The sequence below is a fragment of the Arabidopsis thaliana genome, chromosome 2, assembly GCF_000001735.4.
Source record: "Arabidopsis thaliana chromosome 2, partial sequence".
Taxonomy (NCBI): Eukaryota; Viridiplantae; Streptophyta; class Magnoliopsida; order Brassicales; family Brassicaceae; genus Arabidopsis; species Arabidopsis thaliana.
This window is the reverse complement of record NC_003071.7, coordinates 8,760,479-8,778,544: the sequence shown is the minus strand read 5'-3', so window position 1 is coordinate 8,778,544 and position 18,066 is coordinate 8,760,479. Positions and strand designations below refer to the sequence as shown.

Genomic DNA, 18,066 nt, shown 5'->3' with positions numbered 1-18,066 from the left:
GGAAGTCATTCATCATAAAAAATGATTTTGGAAGTCGAAGAGAGAGGGGTCCAAAATCAATTTCTGAAGATAATTAAGAAAAGAGAAATGTCATTTCACGTGGTCCAAATGATTATATAATGTCATATGGTATATGGTCATTCTCTACTTCTCTTAGTTTACATTTGTTATTTTCTCCTAGTTTCTCTTCTGTTTTCCTTTTATAAAGATAAAATTTTATTTTAGAAATATGAACTAAACTCAACGGAAATTAAATGATCAGTCTTTTGTTAAAAGAGAACTAGCAAAATTAAACTCAGTAGTGGCATATCACATATATGTAATTTTGTTATTTCTTATTCCCTCATTCCGCAATCTCTAATTGCAATTTGCATGGAACAAAAATACGTTGGTTCGGTAACATCAAACGATAAAAGGAGACGAAAATGAGATATGCATGCATGTGGGATTGTGTGTCTATGTTTTTCTTTCTTTTTAAGTCAATTATGCACCAAAATTCATTTCCTTTTCAAAAATGCATCCATTTACTATTGTACATCTAGATAATATGAATTAAATCGAGAAACATTTCATATCTGCATGTAAATGCATCATACAAATATACAAATAAATAACACTTAATCCATTTTAAGCGAAAATCAAACTAAAAATTATATGAAGCGTAATTTTTTAAAAAGTCTTAAGAAACGCCATACTGGCTCAAAAATCATTAGGTAATATTGACACAGTTAAGTTGGAAGACGTGAGAATGTGATGATGGTTCTTAAAATTTTTGAACGCACGTTAAAAGACAGCAATTCAATTATTTTCCTTTGTCTACAAACGTCTAAAATATATAGGACCCCATAATTCACGTGACAAATTGGTCGTAAACAAATCAAAATATGTATTATATGTTACTGATGGAACAAATCATATTGGAGTATCGAATATCGTAGGTTTAAGAAGTCTGATGATTTTGTGGATCCGGTAGCACTTGTTGATTCACACTCAACACACCTAATACCTTGTATCTCTTGACTTTTACCTTTATTTTTGGCAAGATTACAAACGTTTGGTTAAGCTATTTTGTAAACCCTCAACTTTCTTTAATATGTATATCAAAAAACTTTCATTAATATGATATATATTCACATTTCTATTAAAGAAAAAGAGAGAAGTCAATCCAATTATAAATACATCCTTAATAAGAGGTACATCCCGGTACATATATATACTTTAAACAATCAAAATCCAAAAAATAAATATCAAATATTTAAACTAAAATTCTAAAAAATAAAGATTAAAAGACTTAATATCAAATATTTAGACCATCATTTACATTAGTTCCATCAAAAATCATAGAAAGCACTTGAAAACTAGTTTGTCGAGAGAAAGATGTTAAAACTCGAGTCATACAAGTAGTTAAATCTTAATATTTCCAAACTTTTAAATTATTAAGTTCCCAAAATAAAATAAAAAAGATTTTTCGCATTTCCAAAACAGAAACGTGAGTTTCCATCATATTTCCAAACATAGAATTTTAGAAAACGCGTTTTCGTAAGTTTTCATCTAATTTGCGAGAGTTTTCGTTTTCGAAACGTTTCAGAAATGGGAAACGCACTGCGGAAAGAGTTTTCATGCAACATAGACTTAAACGCAAAATATGACAGTTTGTTTTAGTTTGTTAATGATAAACATAAAAGCAAAAAAGAAAAAAAAATACAACTTTACCAATATCTTCTATTTAGTTGAAATTTAAGGATCTTTGTACTTTTTGTCTACGTGCATAACAATCTGTTTTAAAAATTGATGTTATGTAAGGAACCTAGCTACTTAGCTGTTTTCACCGGATATTTGAGCTAAGATTCTACTTAGCTGATATCTCACTTGACGCACAATATGATTGTTTGTTTTAGTTTGTTAATAATGATAAACCTAAAAGCAAAAATAAAATAAGAAAAAACATAAATAATAATATCAACTTTACCAATATCTTCTAATATTATTTGAAATTTAAGGATCTTTGTACTTGTTGTTTACGTGCCTAAAAATCTGTTTTGAAAATTGATGTTATGTAAGGAAATCGCCACAAACTCCACATAGTACAAACCAAAATAACCAGAATACACTTGTAACAGCAAAACTAAAACATAAGTAAGAGGAACATGTGACACCACCAGCTCCAATATTGGTTAGATTGGCAGACAAATGATATTTTAAAATGTATAAAATCATATTGAATATTTCTAAACAATATATTTTTTTTCGTTAAGCACTTAAACCTAGCTAGTTAGCTGTTTTCACCAAATATTTGAGCTAGATTCTACAAATATGCAAAACCAATGCCATGTATTATGGCCTTATGGTTAAAGTCATCTCAAGCATGTATCGATTGGTTAGAGCATATGACCTAAGAGAGAAGCCTCAACTTTGATACATTTATCGACCAGCTATTTGTTATATTTATTGTTTTATGTGCGAGGGACAAAATTAGATCGGTCCAAACACATACCACTCACACTAACTCTGCAAATATCTGTCTTTATAAACCTATGACCCTTAAGATTTGCATTTCGACATCTCGCGGCGACGACAAAGTGTATCGCTATAAATATAACACAGCATTCCCCTTAGTTGAAAGTCGAACTGTATAAAATGTTAGCATTCCCTTTAGTTGACAGTTGAACAGTATATTCTCAAAATCATGACACTTTGTCTCTTATTTCACCCGAGAGAAATCACAATTTGCACCGAAATAAATACTCTCGTAGGTGAAAAAAATGAAAAATAACTCAAGCAAAGGGACATAAATGGGCCTTTATGTTGAAGCCCAATTTAAAATTTAGGTTTTAGAAGAAGAAAACTTTATTTACTAAGGCAGTTAGGGCTTATATGTTTAGGCCCAATATTGTTGTGTCTTATGGACTTAACCGCCACAATCTTTTGTCGCCGGTAACAGCAACGGGAATTTTCATGGCGGCGAGGTCACCGGACGTTATATAATTTGTATCCCAAATCAAAATTCTGAGAAGGAAGAGAAAGCAATGGAGGACGAATTGGAAGGTCTACGAGCTCATTTTCCTGTTTCGTTCGGTAAGACATCGAAGGTTTCGGCGTCAACTGAAGCCATTCACAGCGCAACTCGCCGCACCGATGTAGCCAACGACGCCGGAGTTTCGTCGGATATCACCACGAAGAAACCTGATTCCGATAAATCTGGATTCCCGTCTCTATCTTCCTCATCTCAAACCTGGCTCCGAAGTGTTCGCGGTCCGAATCGTAACCCTAACAGCTCCGGTGATGTAGCAATGGGTCCGCCACCGCCACCGTCATCTAAACGGACGCAAGAGGAAGAGGAGGAGGATGAAGAAGTTATGATGGGACCACCGCCACCGCCTAAGGGACTCGGGAACATTAATGATTCTGATGATGAGGGGGATATGATCGGTCCTCCGCCGCCGCCTCCTGCTGCTCGAGATTCAGATGAAGATTCAGATGACGATGATGATAATGACAACGAGGAGAATCGTTACCAGATTCCATTGAGCAACGAGATTCAGCTTAAGGGACATACAAAGGTATATACTAAACTCTTGTTTGAAGTAGTTTCAATGGAGATTTTGAATTCGAAATTGAACAAAGGTTTTTGTTTCCTGGAATCAGATTGTTTCATCTCTCGCTGTTGATAGTGCTGGAGCTAGAGTTCTTTCAGGAAGCTATGACTACACTGTGAGAATGTACGATTTCCAAGGGATGAATTCGAGACTACAGTCTTTTAGACAGATAGAGCCATCTGAGGGACACCAAGTTCGCAGCGTGAGCTGGAGTCCCACTTCTGGTCAATTTCTATGCGTTACTGGCTCTGCACAAGCTAAGGTAGAACGTTCGTGAACAACACTAACGTTACTGACTCTCTTCTACGATTCTTTATCATCTATGAATTGTTAACACTCGTTTCTTTCTTTTGAATTTCAGATTTTTGATCGAGATGGTCTTACTCTTGGTGAGTTTATGAAAGGAGATATGTATATTCGTGATCTGAAGAACACTAAGGGACATATTTGTGGGTTGACCTGTGGAGAATGGCATCCGAGGACTAAGGAAACCGTTCTGACTTCGTCGGAAGACGGGTCTTTGCGTATATGGGATGTTAATAACTTCCTAAGCCAAACGCAGGTACATTTCCCCTGTCTACATTCCCATTTTAGTTTTTCTCCAATGAAAATCGTGGTTTGATTTCAGCATGCAAGTGGTATCATTTAACTGTTTATTGGAGCAGGTTATTAAGCCTAAGCTTGCTAGACCAGGGAGGGTTCCAGTTACAACCTGTGCTTGGGACCGTGACGGAAAGCGTATCGCCGGTGGTGTAGGAGATGGATCTATACAGGTAATGATTGTAGAGGCTTGCTTTGATTTCCTGATTACACTCTGTCAGGAAAAGTTTGTGTTTTATCTAGTCTAACATGCTTAGAATATACGATGTACAGTAATTTGGCTAGATTAATGGTCTTATACCTTTTCTTGTTTTTCGATCAAGATTTGGAGTCTCAAGCCGGGATGGGGAAGCCGACCAGATATATACGTTGGGAAGGCCCACACTGATGATATAACCTCTGTAAAGTTCTCTAGCGATGGCAGAATTCTGTTGTCAAGGAGTTTTGATGGTTCTCTGAAGGTAAACCTTAGATAATAACCTGTTTTCGAGGCTCAGCTATAGAAACTGAGCTATTTCTTGAATCTTGGATCAGGTCTGGGACTTGCGGCAGATGAAAGAAGCTCTAAAAGTTTTCGAGGGTCTACCTAATTATTATCCTCAAACCAACGTTGCCTTTAGTCCAGACGAACAAATCATCCTGACTGGAACATCCGTCGAGAAAGACAGCACAACAGGAGGCTTGCTATGTTTCTACGATCGCACCAAACTAGAGATAGTTCAAAAAGTCGGAATCTCTCCAACTTCCAGCGTGGTGCAATGCGCTTGGCACCCGAGGTTGAATCAGGTAAAATATCAACAACAACAATAGCAGTGTTCCCTTTTTCTAAAATCTGGTTCTCAACTTCACACTAAGCGGGTTCTGTTGCTGTAGATATTTGCAACATCCGGAGACAAAAGCCAAGGAGGGACTCACATTCTTTACGACCCAAGTCAGAGCGAGAGAGGCGCATGCGTCTGTGTTGCACGTGCACCAAGGAAGAAATCTGTAGATGATTACCAACCAGAACCAGTAATACACAATCCTCATGCATTACCATTGTTCAGAGACGCACCAAGCCGTAAACGAGAAAGAGAGAAAGCATTGAAGGATCCAATGAAATCCCACAAGCCTGAGATACCCATGACAGGTCCTGGTCATGGTGGAAGAGTTGGGACTACTGGTAGTGGCTTATTAACACAATATCTTCTCAAGGTACAGATCCTCGGTAACTTCTTTGGTTTTTGGATTCGTGGTATTAGTGATACAGTATTAAAATCTTCTTCTTGTGTGTGTTTGCAGCAAGGTGGGATGATAAAAGAGACGTGGATGGAAGAAGATCCAAGAGAAGCAATATTGAAATACGCAGAGGTTGCTGTTAAAGATCCAAAGTTTATTGCACCTGCTTACTCTCAGACCCAGCCTAAGACCATCTTCGCTAAATCTGATGACGAAGAAGAAGAAGGTGACACTAAAAAATAATTAGAGTTTTTCAAATTCAACGACCGTTTCCTTGTATTCTGTATAATGTTATCATATCGTGGCACTTTAGAATATACTGAAAGAACACATTCATCCCCGAATTGCATTTTTACATTCCGCCATTGTCATCGTTAAGTTTACAGAATTGCAGTTTACGTAACAATTGTGGAACAGCAATTTTTGTCATAATATATGCTTCGTAAGAAAATGCAAATTAGATACTATGCAGCATGTCTATTGAAATCAAAGCACTTGAATTAAGTAAAAAGGGTTTTCAAGTGTTCTGTTCAAACTATAACAAACAAAAGCTTCTATTGAGCGGTGGTTAATAATTTACAAGAGCAGGAAATAAGTTTTCAAACAAGTATGTTAATGGTAAAAATGGATCAGAAAGATCCAGACACGATAAGCATGTCTCTGTTTTCTTGTTTTCTTACTTTTCCACTGCAGTAAAATCTGAGTTAAAACATTTGTATTCCATCACCTCTCTCTCTCTGCGTATATAGGGTAGTAAAAGTTACCCTCTTTTGCTTTTCTTTTCCTTCTTTTCATATGATTTGACTTTGGTTTGTTTCTTCAGTTTTGTATTGTATATAAGTTGATGACAAAATGAGCTTCAGAGACTCCCGTTCTCAAAGCTCGATAGTCGCGAGTCTGATAAAACACTAAACAGTTGTGTGTCTACAAATAACTGCAAAACCCAGAATAACAAAGGATGGAACTTGTAAGCCTCTGGATTCCAGTGAGAATATCAAAAACTGATGCCACGATTGGGATTAGGATTTTGTACCTTAATGAAGGGTCGATCTCTACCAGGAAATGAATCGATAAAACTGTCCTTTAGAAGTAGAGAAACCTGATAAAGAAAGATTTAGAGAGTTGGTGAGAGATAGAAATAAAGTAGTTCTTGTTCAGCTTCGAGGAGAGTAGCTATATAAGTAAGTACCCTGTCGCTATTGGATTGAACACTTGTTATGGTGTGAGAGTGTAAATCTGAGCAAAGAGACTCCATGTAATCTCTCATTACTCTCAAGAACTTAGTCGCGGCTTCTGCCTGAGAAACAGTCAGTCATATGATCGGGTTAAGCAATTTCATTTTGGTAGAATTTGAGGTGCAATGCATTGGTAAACTACTTACTTGCACTTCATTGCATTTATAAACCGGGTGTCTTCTAGCGTTCGAGCTCTGATGAGCCAATGTTGCATGGATTGGAGCCAACTGAGCCATAAGTTCTCTACACTGAGGCAATGCTGGCATGTTACATATTTTTACCTGAAGAAACATAATTAACGTTACATGCCTTGAGAATTGTCGGTTTTATCGGTTTTGGATACCTAACAAAAAAAGAAAAGAAATACAAGACTTTCATGATAAGGCCACCGAACCTGATTGTTGAGGATGTTAACTAGAATAAGATTAGACGTCTTGACCTTCCAATCAATAGGTTTACTGTGTATACCGACCTGCCAGGTGGTGCAAACGCAGACCGTGTGAGCAACAAGAAAAATGCATTGTTCACGATTGCCGATGCAACATCAACTAAAATCGAGATTTTCATGGTTTATTATAGACTAATGAACATTCACCTCCTCAGAATAACTAATTATCTAGCTATTAAAGACATGGCACGAGATACTTCATACGGAATATATACTTACAAGGAAGGGAACCGGTGCCTCGAGGAAATCAAACATCCTTCCAGGCAGAACCTGAAGACAACAGAGAGAAGTTACGCCAAGGAAACTACAATTTTGGTAAGTCAATTGTTTTTCTAATGATGTCATGCTTACCGGAAGCAATAAACTCTGCCACTGAAATGGCCGAATCATTGGTACAAGAGACAGTACTATTGCTGACAAAACACCCTGCAATAGTTGCCGGTCAGTTCAAGTGACCATTTCCATTTGAATCTCCTCAAGTAATTGAAGATAAATAACGATCAGAGGACATATTTAACTAACCAGATTTGGGCAGATTATAACAATTTGCTTCTCTAATAATACTCCAGCAAGCAGTGACATAATCTGGAAGAAAGAAAATACCTTACAACTTCAGATATTTGTTATCTTTGAAAACACTAACTCAAGGCACAAATAAGAGATGGATTTTATATAGGTTGATCTAAAACCGACACTGAACCATCAAAAGAAAAGGAAAGATGCTAAGAAGAGACCGTACAGTTTCAAGTGAGAGAATACGACAAACTGTTGCCGTTGTCCACATTGAGAGACCCATGGCCTCCTCAGCAGCTGCCAACCTTGCATTTATCTTTGGCAGAAGAAGAAAAGTGGTTGAGATGAGATTATAAAGTCGAGACAAGACTAGACTACAAAAGGATATTATCTGATATCAAATATACCTCTTTAGAATCAGAAGAGCAAATATATTCTTCTGACAATCCTAGAGCTGAAACTGGAGGACGGGTATACGAGATTGATTGTAAATGTTCCAGGGGGTGGAAAACTACTTCACTTCCACGGGAAGGAATTGCCAATGAATGGTAGCCGCAAACTAATTGTAAGGAATCATTGTTGTGGTCCTATCAAGTTGATATACCATATAACAGTATATGAGAACAATGAAGGAGAGATGATAGAGCAACTAAAAGGTGAAGCTACTAGTGATTTCCTTACTTTAGCCCATTCCAGTATTAAATCATCTCCAAAATCATTTTCGCTATTCGATAATTCATCAACATCATCTGACAACACACTTCTAGCTGAACTGCCATATATAAAAATGTAAATCTGAATTATACTGAATCATAACATTAACTGAAAAAAGACAACCACATTACTTTTCCAGAGATTAGAGTGGTTCGGTCAATTTTTGATGAATTTTACCTGAACACAGACTCACAGCTTTCATTACGCTCTATCGGTTGGGTCCTAGGATCAGAACATGTAACCTCTGGAGAAGTGTGGCCATTGTCATAGCTCTGGGACGTTCTTTCGGGGGTATCCAAGTGGTTCTCAAATACTTCAGGAGAATTTTCATCGTAACAATGGAAAACTTTTCTTCCGTCTCTTTCTATTTCCTTGATCTGGCTAACATCTGAAGTATCACTGGTGACAACACTATCTGGAGATTGAGGTTCTGCAAAATTCGCAATGTCACTATCCGTTATCAGTCCTGCAGCTGCGGCAGTGAGTGCCATGACTCCATCAACAGGTATTGCAGAAGCCATCCAATCATCAGGGTTGCTACGAGGTGATGAAACACGGCTATCAATTTGATCATTCCTCCTGGATATTGATGGAAGATAGCATGCAGCAGCAAGAGACATCTCACTAACAAATTCGGTTATTCGTTTTAGACGCTCTTGTGCAATCATACTGCATCAACAAGTGAATGACCTTCAGCATATGTTTTGCGGTCTCTGTTTAATGCAAGGAAAAAGCACTACTAAGAGTAGGGGCATCTTATGTACCTGTTTAACATCTCAAAGTGTAGTTCAAAAAAAGGGACTCTGGTCAACAAGCAGTAGCATCGAGGTGCAGAAACCAAAAAACGACTGCCTCCTCCAGATGAATGCAAGGGTGACGCAGTGCTTAATACACCAGGGGGTCTCTGAACAATCTCCGAGACATGTAAGCAAACACCATACAATGTCGCATCATCTGCTACCTGACAGATAATTTTGATTTGCCTCGTGTTAGATTTTACATGACTAGTGGATATCTGACACTAAAAAAAAATTAAAGGGGCATAAAGAAATGGTAAGAGTACCTTGAACGAAAATATGAATGACGAATCATCAGTGCCTAAATGTTCCTGCAGTAAATTCAAAAGTATGATATGTCAACCTATGTTCCAAGTAACAGGAATGAACTACTGAAGCTCCTACAGCTATTTATTCAAAAATATTTTCAGACCTGTCCATACACAAGCTCATTTAGATCACTGAGAGATGGGGTCCTCTCCAAAAGTCGTGCCTGTTAAGAAAAATAACGTTTTAACAGTCTTAGTTGCTGCATATATTACAGAATAGCCTAATTAATGATGCCATCTAAAATGATGCATATTATTAACAGTAGTACGAAACAATTCTAGTCTTCTAGGTAACTTCTCTAATTAACTGAGGTGGCTCATAACTATGAATCTACCAATGCACATTGACAGTCATTTAAAAATTAAAAAGAGACACACCATACATATCATACCTTGACACCACCAGGAAAGCAGAAAGTTGCTAGATCCTTTGGACGCATTGCTACCTTCTTTCCGGGAGGGTATTTAAAAAGAATCTGTGCATGGAAGAAAAGTTGATAAAGAGAAGAAAGAAAGCAACTCAATCTGCCATGAAGCAGAACAGGCAAGCAAGAATGTATTCAAATGAAATAAAAGAGTGGCAAATAAAGTATGCACAAGAAAGAAAAAAAACGATGAATAGGAAACAGAATACGTGTCTCACGTTACATCTCTAAGCATGCTCAAAACTATGTAAACTCAAAGAAAAAAACAAGGTAGCACAAACCTGTGGCTCCAATATAGGAAATTGAGGCCCACGGTGACGGAGTATTCTGTAATCTGCCACTTCATACCTTGACATCTCCATCTCCCATTTCTTTCTTCTACGGAAAGCCTCTTCCACTGGCCTCAAATTCGTTTCCGGATGAAGCCCCACGATGATAAAATGTTCAAACAGTGACGCTGGCTCCTTCAATTTTGTTTGATCCTAGAGTATTTATCAAATGGAAAACATTAGTCAGCTAATATGCCATGCAAGACCAGAACTTTCAGACAGTTAACGGGGAAGAAGAACTACGTAGCCAAAAACGTAGACATCCTAGAGAGATTGAATACCAGAGCTTTTGAAGAGTGGAGCTGGTACCACTGTCTTTTTTGGTTTGCTAAGACCTCAGGATTGAAAGTGGGCCGGTTATCCTCACGCAGATTGCTGACACCACGCCAAGCCTTTTGCATCTGTGTTTTCAATCTCTGGAAACTGTTTGTGCGTCTGTGTCCAGGAGTCCCTATCTCACTTTGGGTGCGCCTATGTCCTTGTGTAGGTGACTGCGGTAAGACTGGTCCATTGAAGTATACGTTTTGATATGTCTCTCCAGCTACTTTAACTGCATCCGCAGTACATGGCGAAGAGTCTTGCTCTCCTATAACTTCTCTCATTTCCATCTTTCTAATACTTGTATTATTAACTTGTGTCTCGCATCTTGGACTCTGCAGTTCATTATCTTCACTGTTCTTTTCCAACAATCTGTTCTCATCCCTATTTTCACATCTATCACATGCTGCTGTATCTTCTTCGGTTCCACCTACCTTCAGATGACCATTTACCACTTGTGTATCCAGTTCTTTAATCTCTTTACTAAGAGTAATGTCATCCCTCTCTGGTGAACCTGAAGCAGATTCTTCATTATCCCTTGACACAAAATCGAGTACCTTTTCATCTCTCTCCAACACACCTTGTTCATACAGCTTAAAAGACTCATGTCCATTTTCATTTTTCCAAGATGTAATTTGTTCATCACCTGTTTTACACTTACTAGTTACAGGACTCCTCACACCATCTCTTTCCACCATAATCTGTGCTTCACTCCTCAAGGTACCGAATTCGTCTCTACTTATCGATACCTTCTCCTCGCAAGATGTAGTCAACTCCTCTGCATTCAACAACATACCTTCCTTAACCATGTCCAACGTATTCCTCCTACTCGAAGTTGTCCATCCATTTTCATCTCCATCCCTAAAATCTTCAACATCGGTCTTCTTCGGGTATCCTAATATATCATCTCGATGAACAGCCAAAACGTCTCCCTGCATATCCGTATTAAAGCTCGGCTTCATACACCACTTCCTCCTCCTCCCTCACACAACATCAGCCAAAATCAAACAACTAACACACCAACAAAATCTCTCCTAAAACACACACACAAAAAAAAACACATCAACAATCTAATCAAAAACAAAGCAATATTATCAACACAATCCTACGATCATCGAATCACCAATCCTTTATTTATAACGAAACCCTAATTTTTTTAGAAGAGTTTGAAATCATAAGAAAATTCAATTTTTTTTTGGTAAGAACGAATTCAAGGTTCCAGCTAAACACCAGCCTATGCGAATCAAAAGAAGATGATCACAGAATTTAAGAATTAGATACCTTTCAAATCCTCCAGCAAAATCAATAATGCTCCTGAGAGATTTTGTTTTTTAATTTCAGGAAAATTCAAACACGAAAAAGAGGAAGAAGAGAGAGAGAGCTTGTAACGGAAGCTTGGATTATGGAGGGAAGGAAATGAATGCGCGGTGAAGAAGATTAGGGAGAGAAGAAGATTACAAAACACAAATTGGAACAAACAACAACAAAAGTGGAATTGAATCTTCTTCTCTGGGAGGGGTGAAAAAGACAGATAAATAAAGTTTGTACTAAAAATAGAATTATACGAAAAAGGGGAGGTTATACTTGAGACCAGGAGAAGAACAGCTTTTTATCTTTTTTTATTTGTCTTTTTAACCTCTCACGTTTTTTTTCCTTTAACTCTACTAAACGTGGTCTTCATGTTATGAGCAAATACAACCAAAATTGTTGATTAATTTGACTTGTTTTGTCTAATTTAAACTTCATTACTTTCATTCCCACACAATTACCAAAAAGGAATAGCAAATCTGGTATTCTTATGTAGTCATTTAAAATAATCTCTCATTTATTTTGCCAAGATTCGTTATTTAAAAAATAGTAGAAAATATGAAAAGCTTATTAACAATTTCAAAAATGGTATAATAACAACATATGTTACTATTTTCTCCATTATGTTACTTTTGCATGTTATGGTGCATGTCTTTGAATGGACGTATTTTATATATGCAAAAATATTTGAAACTATAATACCTAAATAGCAACTTTAATTATGAAGAGGGAGCAGAAACTTCATTTATCTGATTTTCGATCATCAGATTTGTTTCCAAGTTCTAGCTCTATGCATAATTATGAGTTTGGTGCACTATCTGTTCTTACAAACCCTTAATCGTTGACTTCATCGCTAAGTTTAACTAAATGAAGTTTCAGTTTTATCTTTCAAATAATCCTTTCCAAAATCTTACCACAAATGTTATCAAAATTGAGTAGGGATGCAAGAAATTTGACTTTAATCGATGTAATTCTTAAATCGTGAACTTCTAAGGCCCTTACCAAAGATTTCATCGCTATAGTGTAATTAGCAAAAAAAGAATTAAAAATATATATTGTCTTTTTTAGTAGCTTTGAACTCATAAACATATATATTCGTTTGACTTATAACTCAAAAGAATTATAAATTTCACTTCCAAGCTATTACTCTCTTTATTTATTTGTCTCTGTAATTTCTTTGCCTATTTAATCTTCAGAAACTTTTTAGTAGTAATTCTCAACTTCGCTCTAGTCAAGTTTAAAAGTAGCAATTTTGCTGAGTTTAGCTAAAAACTTTGTTCTCCTTGATTCATGATACAACAACATAGTGTTATGTCCCATTATGATCATTGCATTTTAACACATATGACCATGCTGCCACAATTTTCATCATTGCATTTTAAGGTGTGTGGTTCTTCTTTTCTAGCCATTTTTCTATATGAAAACAAATTGTAATATCCGCTAGTTCGTTACCAGCGGTGCTCACATCTTAAGGTCCTGAAACAAAACAAACATTTCCTTCATTACTTATATGTAATGTTATTCACCTAATCAAATTTTAAAGAAGAAACTCTAAAACTTTGACAACATTGTTATATGTGGATTTCACAACGTAATATCTAAATAAAGAATCTTGATTGAATAACAACTGATTGTACATGACATTTTAAGTCACTAAAACTCTTTTAAAATCATAAACCAATAACACCCCCTAAGACCTTTTTTTATTTTATTATTGACAACATTCAATCATATCTGGATTTTAAACCAAGGATTGTGATACATCAACGATAATAGTAAGACAATTTATTAAGCTATAAATCTTGGTCAAAATTATGGTTTTTAGTTCACTGTTATTAATGTCAATTCAATTTTTTTTATCATATATATATATATATAAAATCTACATATATACGGGCAATTATCTATTATCTAAATCTATAATCATTATCTTTGAAGAACATTAGATTAAAAAATGACAATATAAAGAAAATACTTTATTAGGTATGAATCTACTAACATTTAATCAAAAAAATATTACAAAATCATCCATGAAATGTCTTTTTAGCTTGTTTCCATTACTTTCCAATTCAAGTTTTAAAATGTTAAGCCAAGCTACAAAATATCAAATAAATTATATTTTGTTCGAATCATTATATTTATATTTTGCTTAAAGTTAACTAGCTACTTTTATTCAGTTTTGTAAATGCTACTACTTAAGGAAAAACCATCCAGGAAACAAATATAGTGGTAAGAGAATTATAGCAATTATATCACGATGTACCTTAAAAATATTTTGATTGCACAATATACACTTTTAGCAATCAATAATTTGTTTAGGATCAAGTACTTACAAGATCTATAAGTCAAAGATATTTAATTTACGAAAAGAACAGGTCTAGCATAATATCGGATGACTCGGATTCCGGAATAATTTAAATGAATCTTATACTTGATTACCTCATAGTATTAACGAACGTTAATGTTGATTACGAGATTTGACTTTGTAGAAGTTATGGATAAAATTAAAAGAAATTAAAAGTCTTTAACCAATATATGAAAAACTAAAAGTTCAGGTCCTAAACTTGTAAGCGTTGAAAATTTGGAATTGACTTTGAATGTGGCTTTACCAAACCCAACGGTTGAATATTGTTTTAAATGTCTCTCTCACGCGCTACATTCTTCCTTCTATCTCAGCCGTTCGATTTGACTCTTACGAGATCTCTTTGACTTGAATAAAAAATAATCATTAATGTTAATTTTGTTCTTAAATGCAATACATTATGTATTATTCGTCCGATTGTTAACAATAATGAAAAAGTTTAGTAAAAAAAATCGTTAACAATACTAATATAGCTATACGAAATAAAAAATATTAATACAGAAAGTTGAAAATATATATCGCCAGTTTTTACCAATTTTGGTACTGGTTTTATGATTGAAATAATAACACTTATACCACCACTATGGTACGAATTACTAATCAAGTTGAAACAAATATCAACAAATTTATATAATAATAAAAAAAACTTATCAACAAATTCTAGGGTTTGATTTTCATGAAAATATTGTTAGAACGTGCACATAACACGCTAAACGTTGGATATTAATAAGGAGATGCGGAAGCTGAGGCATTGATACCGTGAAGTGAAGGACCCCCTAGGCCGCACATGCACTTTGTGTCTTGGGAATTGTATTGCTTACATAAATATTTCATCCGTTTCCTTACAACAAATTACGAGTTTTCCTAAAAGTTGTTTTCTGAAGCAAAGAAAATGATTTGTTTTAATATTGTTTTTACATAAAAGGTTGGGAAGAATTTGATCATCAAACCAAACAAATGAACAATCAATGAAAAACATATAAATCCATCAATTTCTATAATCAGCCCAGATTCTTTTGAGTTGAGGCCCATTAGGCCCATATTCATCATATACCCGTTCAAAACTCGTCATTTCATCGTCACCACCACCAGTACAACATCCGCTTTTTGATTCCAAACCAAACCCTAATTTCTCAGCTCGAAGTTTCCATTTCATTGCTTCTTCTTACCTCGATTTTTCCCGGGTATTAGAATTCGGTCAATTTACTGAATTATAGTGTTCTCACATGCCAACTGATTCTACTTCAAAATCGCTGCGAATTTCTGCGATCAGTTACGAAAATTTTGTCAATGGGTTCGGGTAATCATGTTGATATAGTCGATGTGAGCTCAGGCGAAGAGGATGTCGATACACGGGGAGACGTAGAATACACCGATTGGCTAAACGGTGTTATGGAACCCGTCGATGATACATCTGACAGTACCGATATAGTCGAGGTTCTTTCTGAGGTTAGAGGTGGTGTAAATTCTCAGTATCGGAAGCCAAACTCGTCGAATCAAGCTTTGGAAGATGATGACGACTGTGTGATTTTGGACTGTGATCCCGACAAGACGAGGGAGACTACTTCAGTTGACGACGACGATGATGATGATGTGCTTGTAGTGGGTCAAAAGGGTGAGGTATGTTTTCACTGAACCCTTCTCATTTCTAAGTTCTCTTTCGTTTTCTTCATTCGAATTGGTGTGAAAGGCAGAGTTTCTCATTTCAGATTATGTATGCGTTAGTGTTGTTTAGCTCTGAGGAACTGTTTTAGGAATGGATAGTTATTGAACTGTTTTGTGTTATTGTAAAGTAATCGTTGTAACATTGATGAACTTTTTTTCTTTGGTGATGGAACTGTTTTAGGAATGGATAGTTATTGAACTGTTTTGTGTTATTGTAATTTAATCGGTGTAACATTGATGAACTTTTTTTCTTTGGTGTGTTCCATCTTTATACAAGTGTTGTTCACTTAAGTTTTCCTAATATGAAAAAGCATTTTTTTTGTTTTGTAGATAGCATGTAGAGATTTCCCTCATCCGCGACATTCGTGTGCTAAGTATGCGTTCAACTCAACATCACATGAGAAGTACTGTGACATGGTAAGTATCTAAATATTCTCTAATTCTACACGGAGCGTTAATGGATTCTTTTCCTGGCTGATCCTTTTCATTTGGTTTCTCTTTCAAGTGTCATTGTTATGTGTGTGACATCCGTGCTCCGTGTCCATACTGGTGTATCGCTGTCTCCTCCATAGATCATTGTCATGCTAATGATAAAGAGAAGATATGGAAGAATCAACGTGAATACTTCAGGACAGGATACATGCCTACCGCACCATCTTCAAAACCTACTCCAAGTATTTTACGGGTACCCAAAAACACTTTGCTTCGGAAAAACCATGTTGAGATCCGGCCTTGTTCATCATCTACCCGTGTTGCTAATCCTTCAAGTGTCAAAGCCAGGCATAGAATCAGGCAACCGATTCCGCACAATCAAGGGTTGCAGAGTCAACCGGCACAGTCATTAAGCACTGTTCGCGACAGCGTGATCCAAAAGGATAGAAGTTCTTATAGGTTTAGCCTACGATCCCGAGTAGCCTCTTCTGCGGGAAATGGTATCAGCATCCGATTTAACAATGCTCAAGTTTCACAATCCAGTCACCATAGCTCTTCCACAGTGGCACCTACATTAAACCCGGAAACGTACACTCAACAACGCAATGTTCGTGATCATTGCACAGCGCTACCTGGTTCTCAGAGCAACGTGTTCACTCGACATGCAGACCAGAACATACGTGGTAGTGGAAATCGTCAGTTTCAGACAAATGTGGATCGGTTTGCTCCGTCCAAAGCTCCTCTTACTGCTGAAGATTCGCATACAGCTACGGTACAACAGCAACCAGGGATTAATGAAAACGTCTTGGAGACCAAACTATCGGAATTTGAGAAATGGCTAATGGAAAATCCTAACCCAACCGGCCCTGTTAGTCCGTTACCTGAACCGGGAAATCAAGACTATGCTAGTACGTTGTCATTTGATTTTGAAACATTTTTGAATGATTGAAAGATTCATAAGGGTAGTTTGTATCTCCGTCCCTAGGTTAACTCTCTTCACTGATTGTATTTTGTAGAGGGAGTGCTGTAGTTTATTACAATCTCGATTGTGTGTATCATTTAATTAGCTGCTACTAGTACATCATAAAATTAAGTCCTAAAAAGTACCTGTTTGCCAATTGACATAAATAATGTTTGTTGATTTGAGTTTTTTAAGGTCAAAAATCAAACATACCATCATTATCACTGCCTGTTTAAATGATTAGGGAGGGGAAAATATCCATGTAATGTAAAAGAAGACAATCAACAATCGAAAAGCGATAGATATAGAAAGAGGCACACACATATGGTCTTGATTAAATTTGATCAAACTTCTATTTTGCCTAATAGACAAATAGTCCAAATTTATCAAAACCGGAAAAACATTGTTATATTTTGGATCAAAATTACTTCTACCATCATTTAGTTAGCTTTTAATATTTTAGAAACAATTGAATTTTTGACCCAAAAAAAGAAACAATGGAAATAACTGATAAAGTCTTCTTAAAAGTATAGGAAATTTTGCCAAGTATATAGTATTAATTTTGGAAACAAACACGAAAATGGAATAGTTTTGAGAGTTGATACTTGTCATTTGTGGAATTATTACTATTACTTTTTAATGTAAAATATTTCGAAAATAAACTTTTAACAAAAGTAAAATCCGAAAATACTTAGTTTCCAAGTTTATAGAAATCAAGCCCAGCCCATTTGGGGTTTTTAATTTTTTTTTTTTTTTTTTTTTAAAAAAAAAAAAAAAAAAAAAATCAAACCCAAAACGATTCCGTTTAGTAGGCTAAAATTCAAGTAAGTCCCGGCC

General features: G+C 36.0%; 3 protein-coding genes across 4 annotated transcripts; 2 read left to right on the top strand and 1 right to left on the bottom strand.

The window, feature by feature from the left end:
* Nucleotides 1-2,876: 2,876 nt before the first annotated feature.
* AT2G20330 (Transducin/WD40 repeat-like superfamily protein) lies at nt 2,877-5,892 on the top strand. The gene is made up of 8 exons (NM_127592.4): nt 2,877-3,560; nt 3,646-3,858; nt 3,958-4,158; nt 4,262-4,369; nt 4,520-4,657; nt 4,731-4,982; nt 5,070-5,390; nt 5,478-5,892. The coding sequence occupies exons 1-8, from the start codon at nt 3,027-3,029 to the stop codon at nt 5,655-5,657; spliced, it is 1,947 nt and encodes a 648-aa protein (NP_179623.1). The 5' UTR covers nt 2,877-3,026; the 3' UTR covers nt 5,658-5,892.
* On the bottom strand, nt 5,877-12,059 carry AT2G20320 (DENN (AEX-3) domain-containing protein). 2 transcript variants are annotated; one of them, NM_127591.6, is made up of 19 exons: nt 11,783-12,059; nt 10,465-11,535; nt 10,136-10,336; nt 9,822-9,905; nt 9,534-9,593; nt 9,388-9,432; nt 9,089-9,285; nt 8,502-8,993; nt 8,292-8,382; nt 8,018-8,197; nt 7,837-7,926; nt 7,620-7,682; nt 7,449-7,523; nt 7,317-7,367; nt 7,044-7,121; nt 6,796-6,930; nt 6,604-6,711; nt 6,448-6,513; nt 5,877-6,348 (listed from the first exon to the last, which is right to left on the bottom strand). In NM_127591.6, the coding sequence occupies exons 2-19, from the start codon at nt 11,461-11,463 to the stop codon at nt 6,274-6,276; spliced, it is 3,090 nt and encodes a 1,029-aa protein (NP_179622.5). In that variant the 5' UTR covers nt 11,464-11,535; nt 11,783-12,059; the 3' UTR covers nt 5,877-6,273. The 2 variants fall into 2 exon arrangements, with proteins under 2 accessions (NP_179622.5, NP_001324599.1); NM_001335675.1 differs by lacking the exon at nt 11,783-12,059 and having other exon boundaries at nt 5,909-6,348; nt 10,465-11,558.
* A 3,113-nt stretch (nt 12,060-15,172) lies between these two features.
* On the top strand, nt 15,173-17,365 carry RIN13 (RPM1 interacting protein 13). Its single transcript, NM_127590.6, has 3 exons — nt 15,173-15,791; nt 16,167-16,253; nt 16,342-17,365. The coding sequence occupies exons 1-3, from the start codon at nt 15,462-15,464 to the stop codon at nt 17,215-17,217; spliced, it is 1,293 nt and encodes a 430-aa protein (NP_179621.1). The 5' UTR covers nt 15,173-15,461; the 3' UTR covers nt 17,218-17,365.
* Nucleotides 17,366-18,066: the final 701 nt, after the last annotated feature.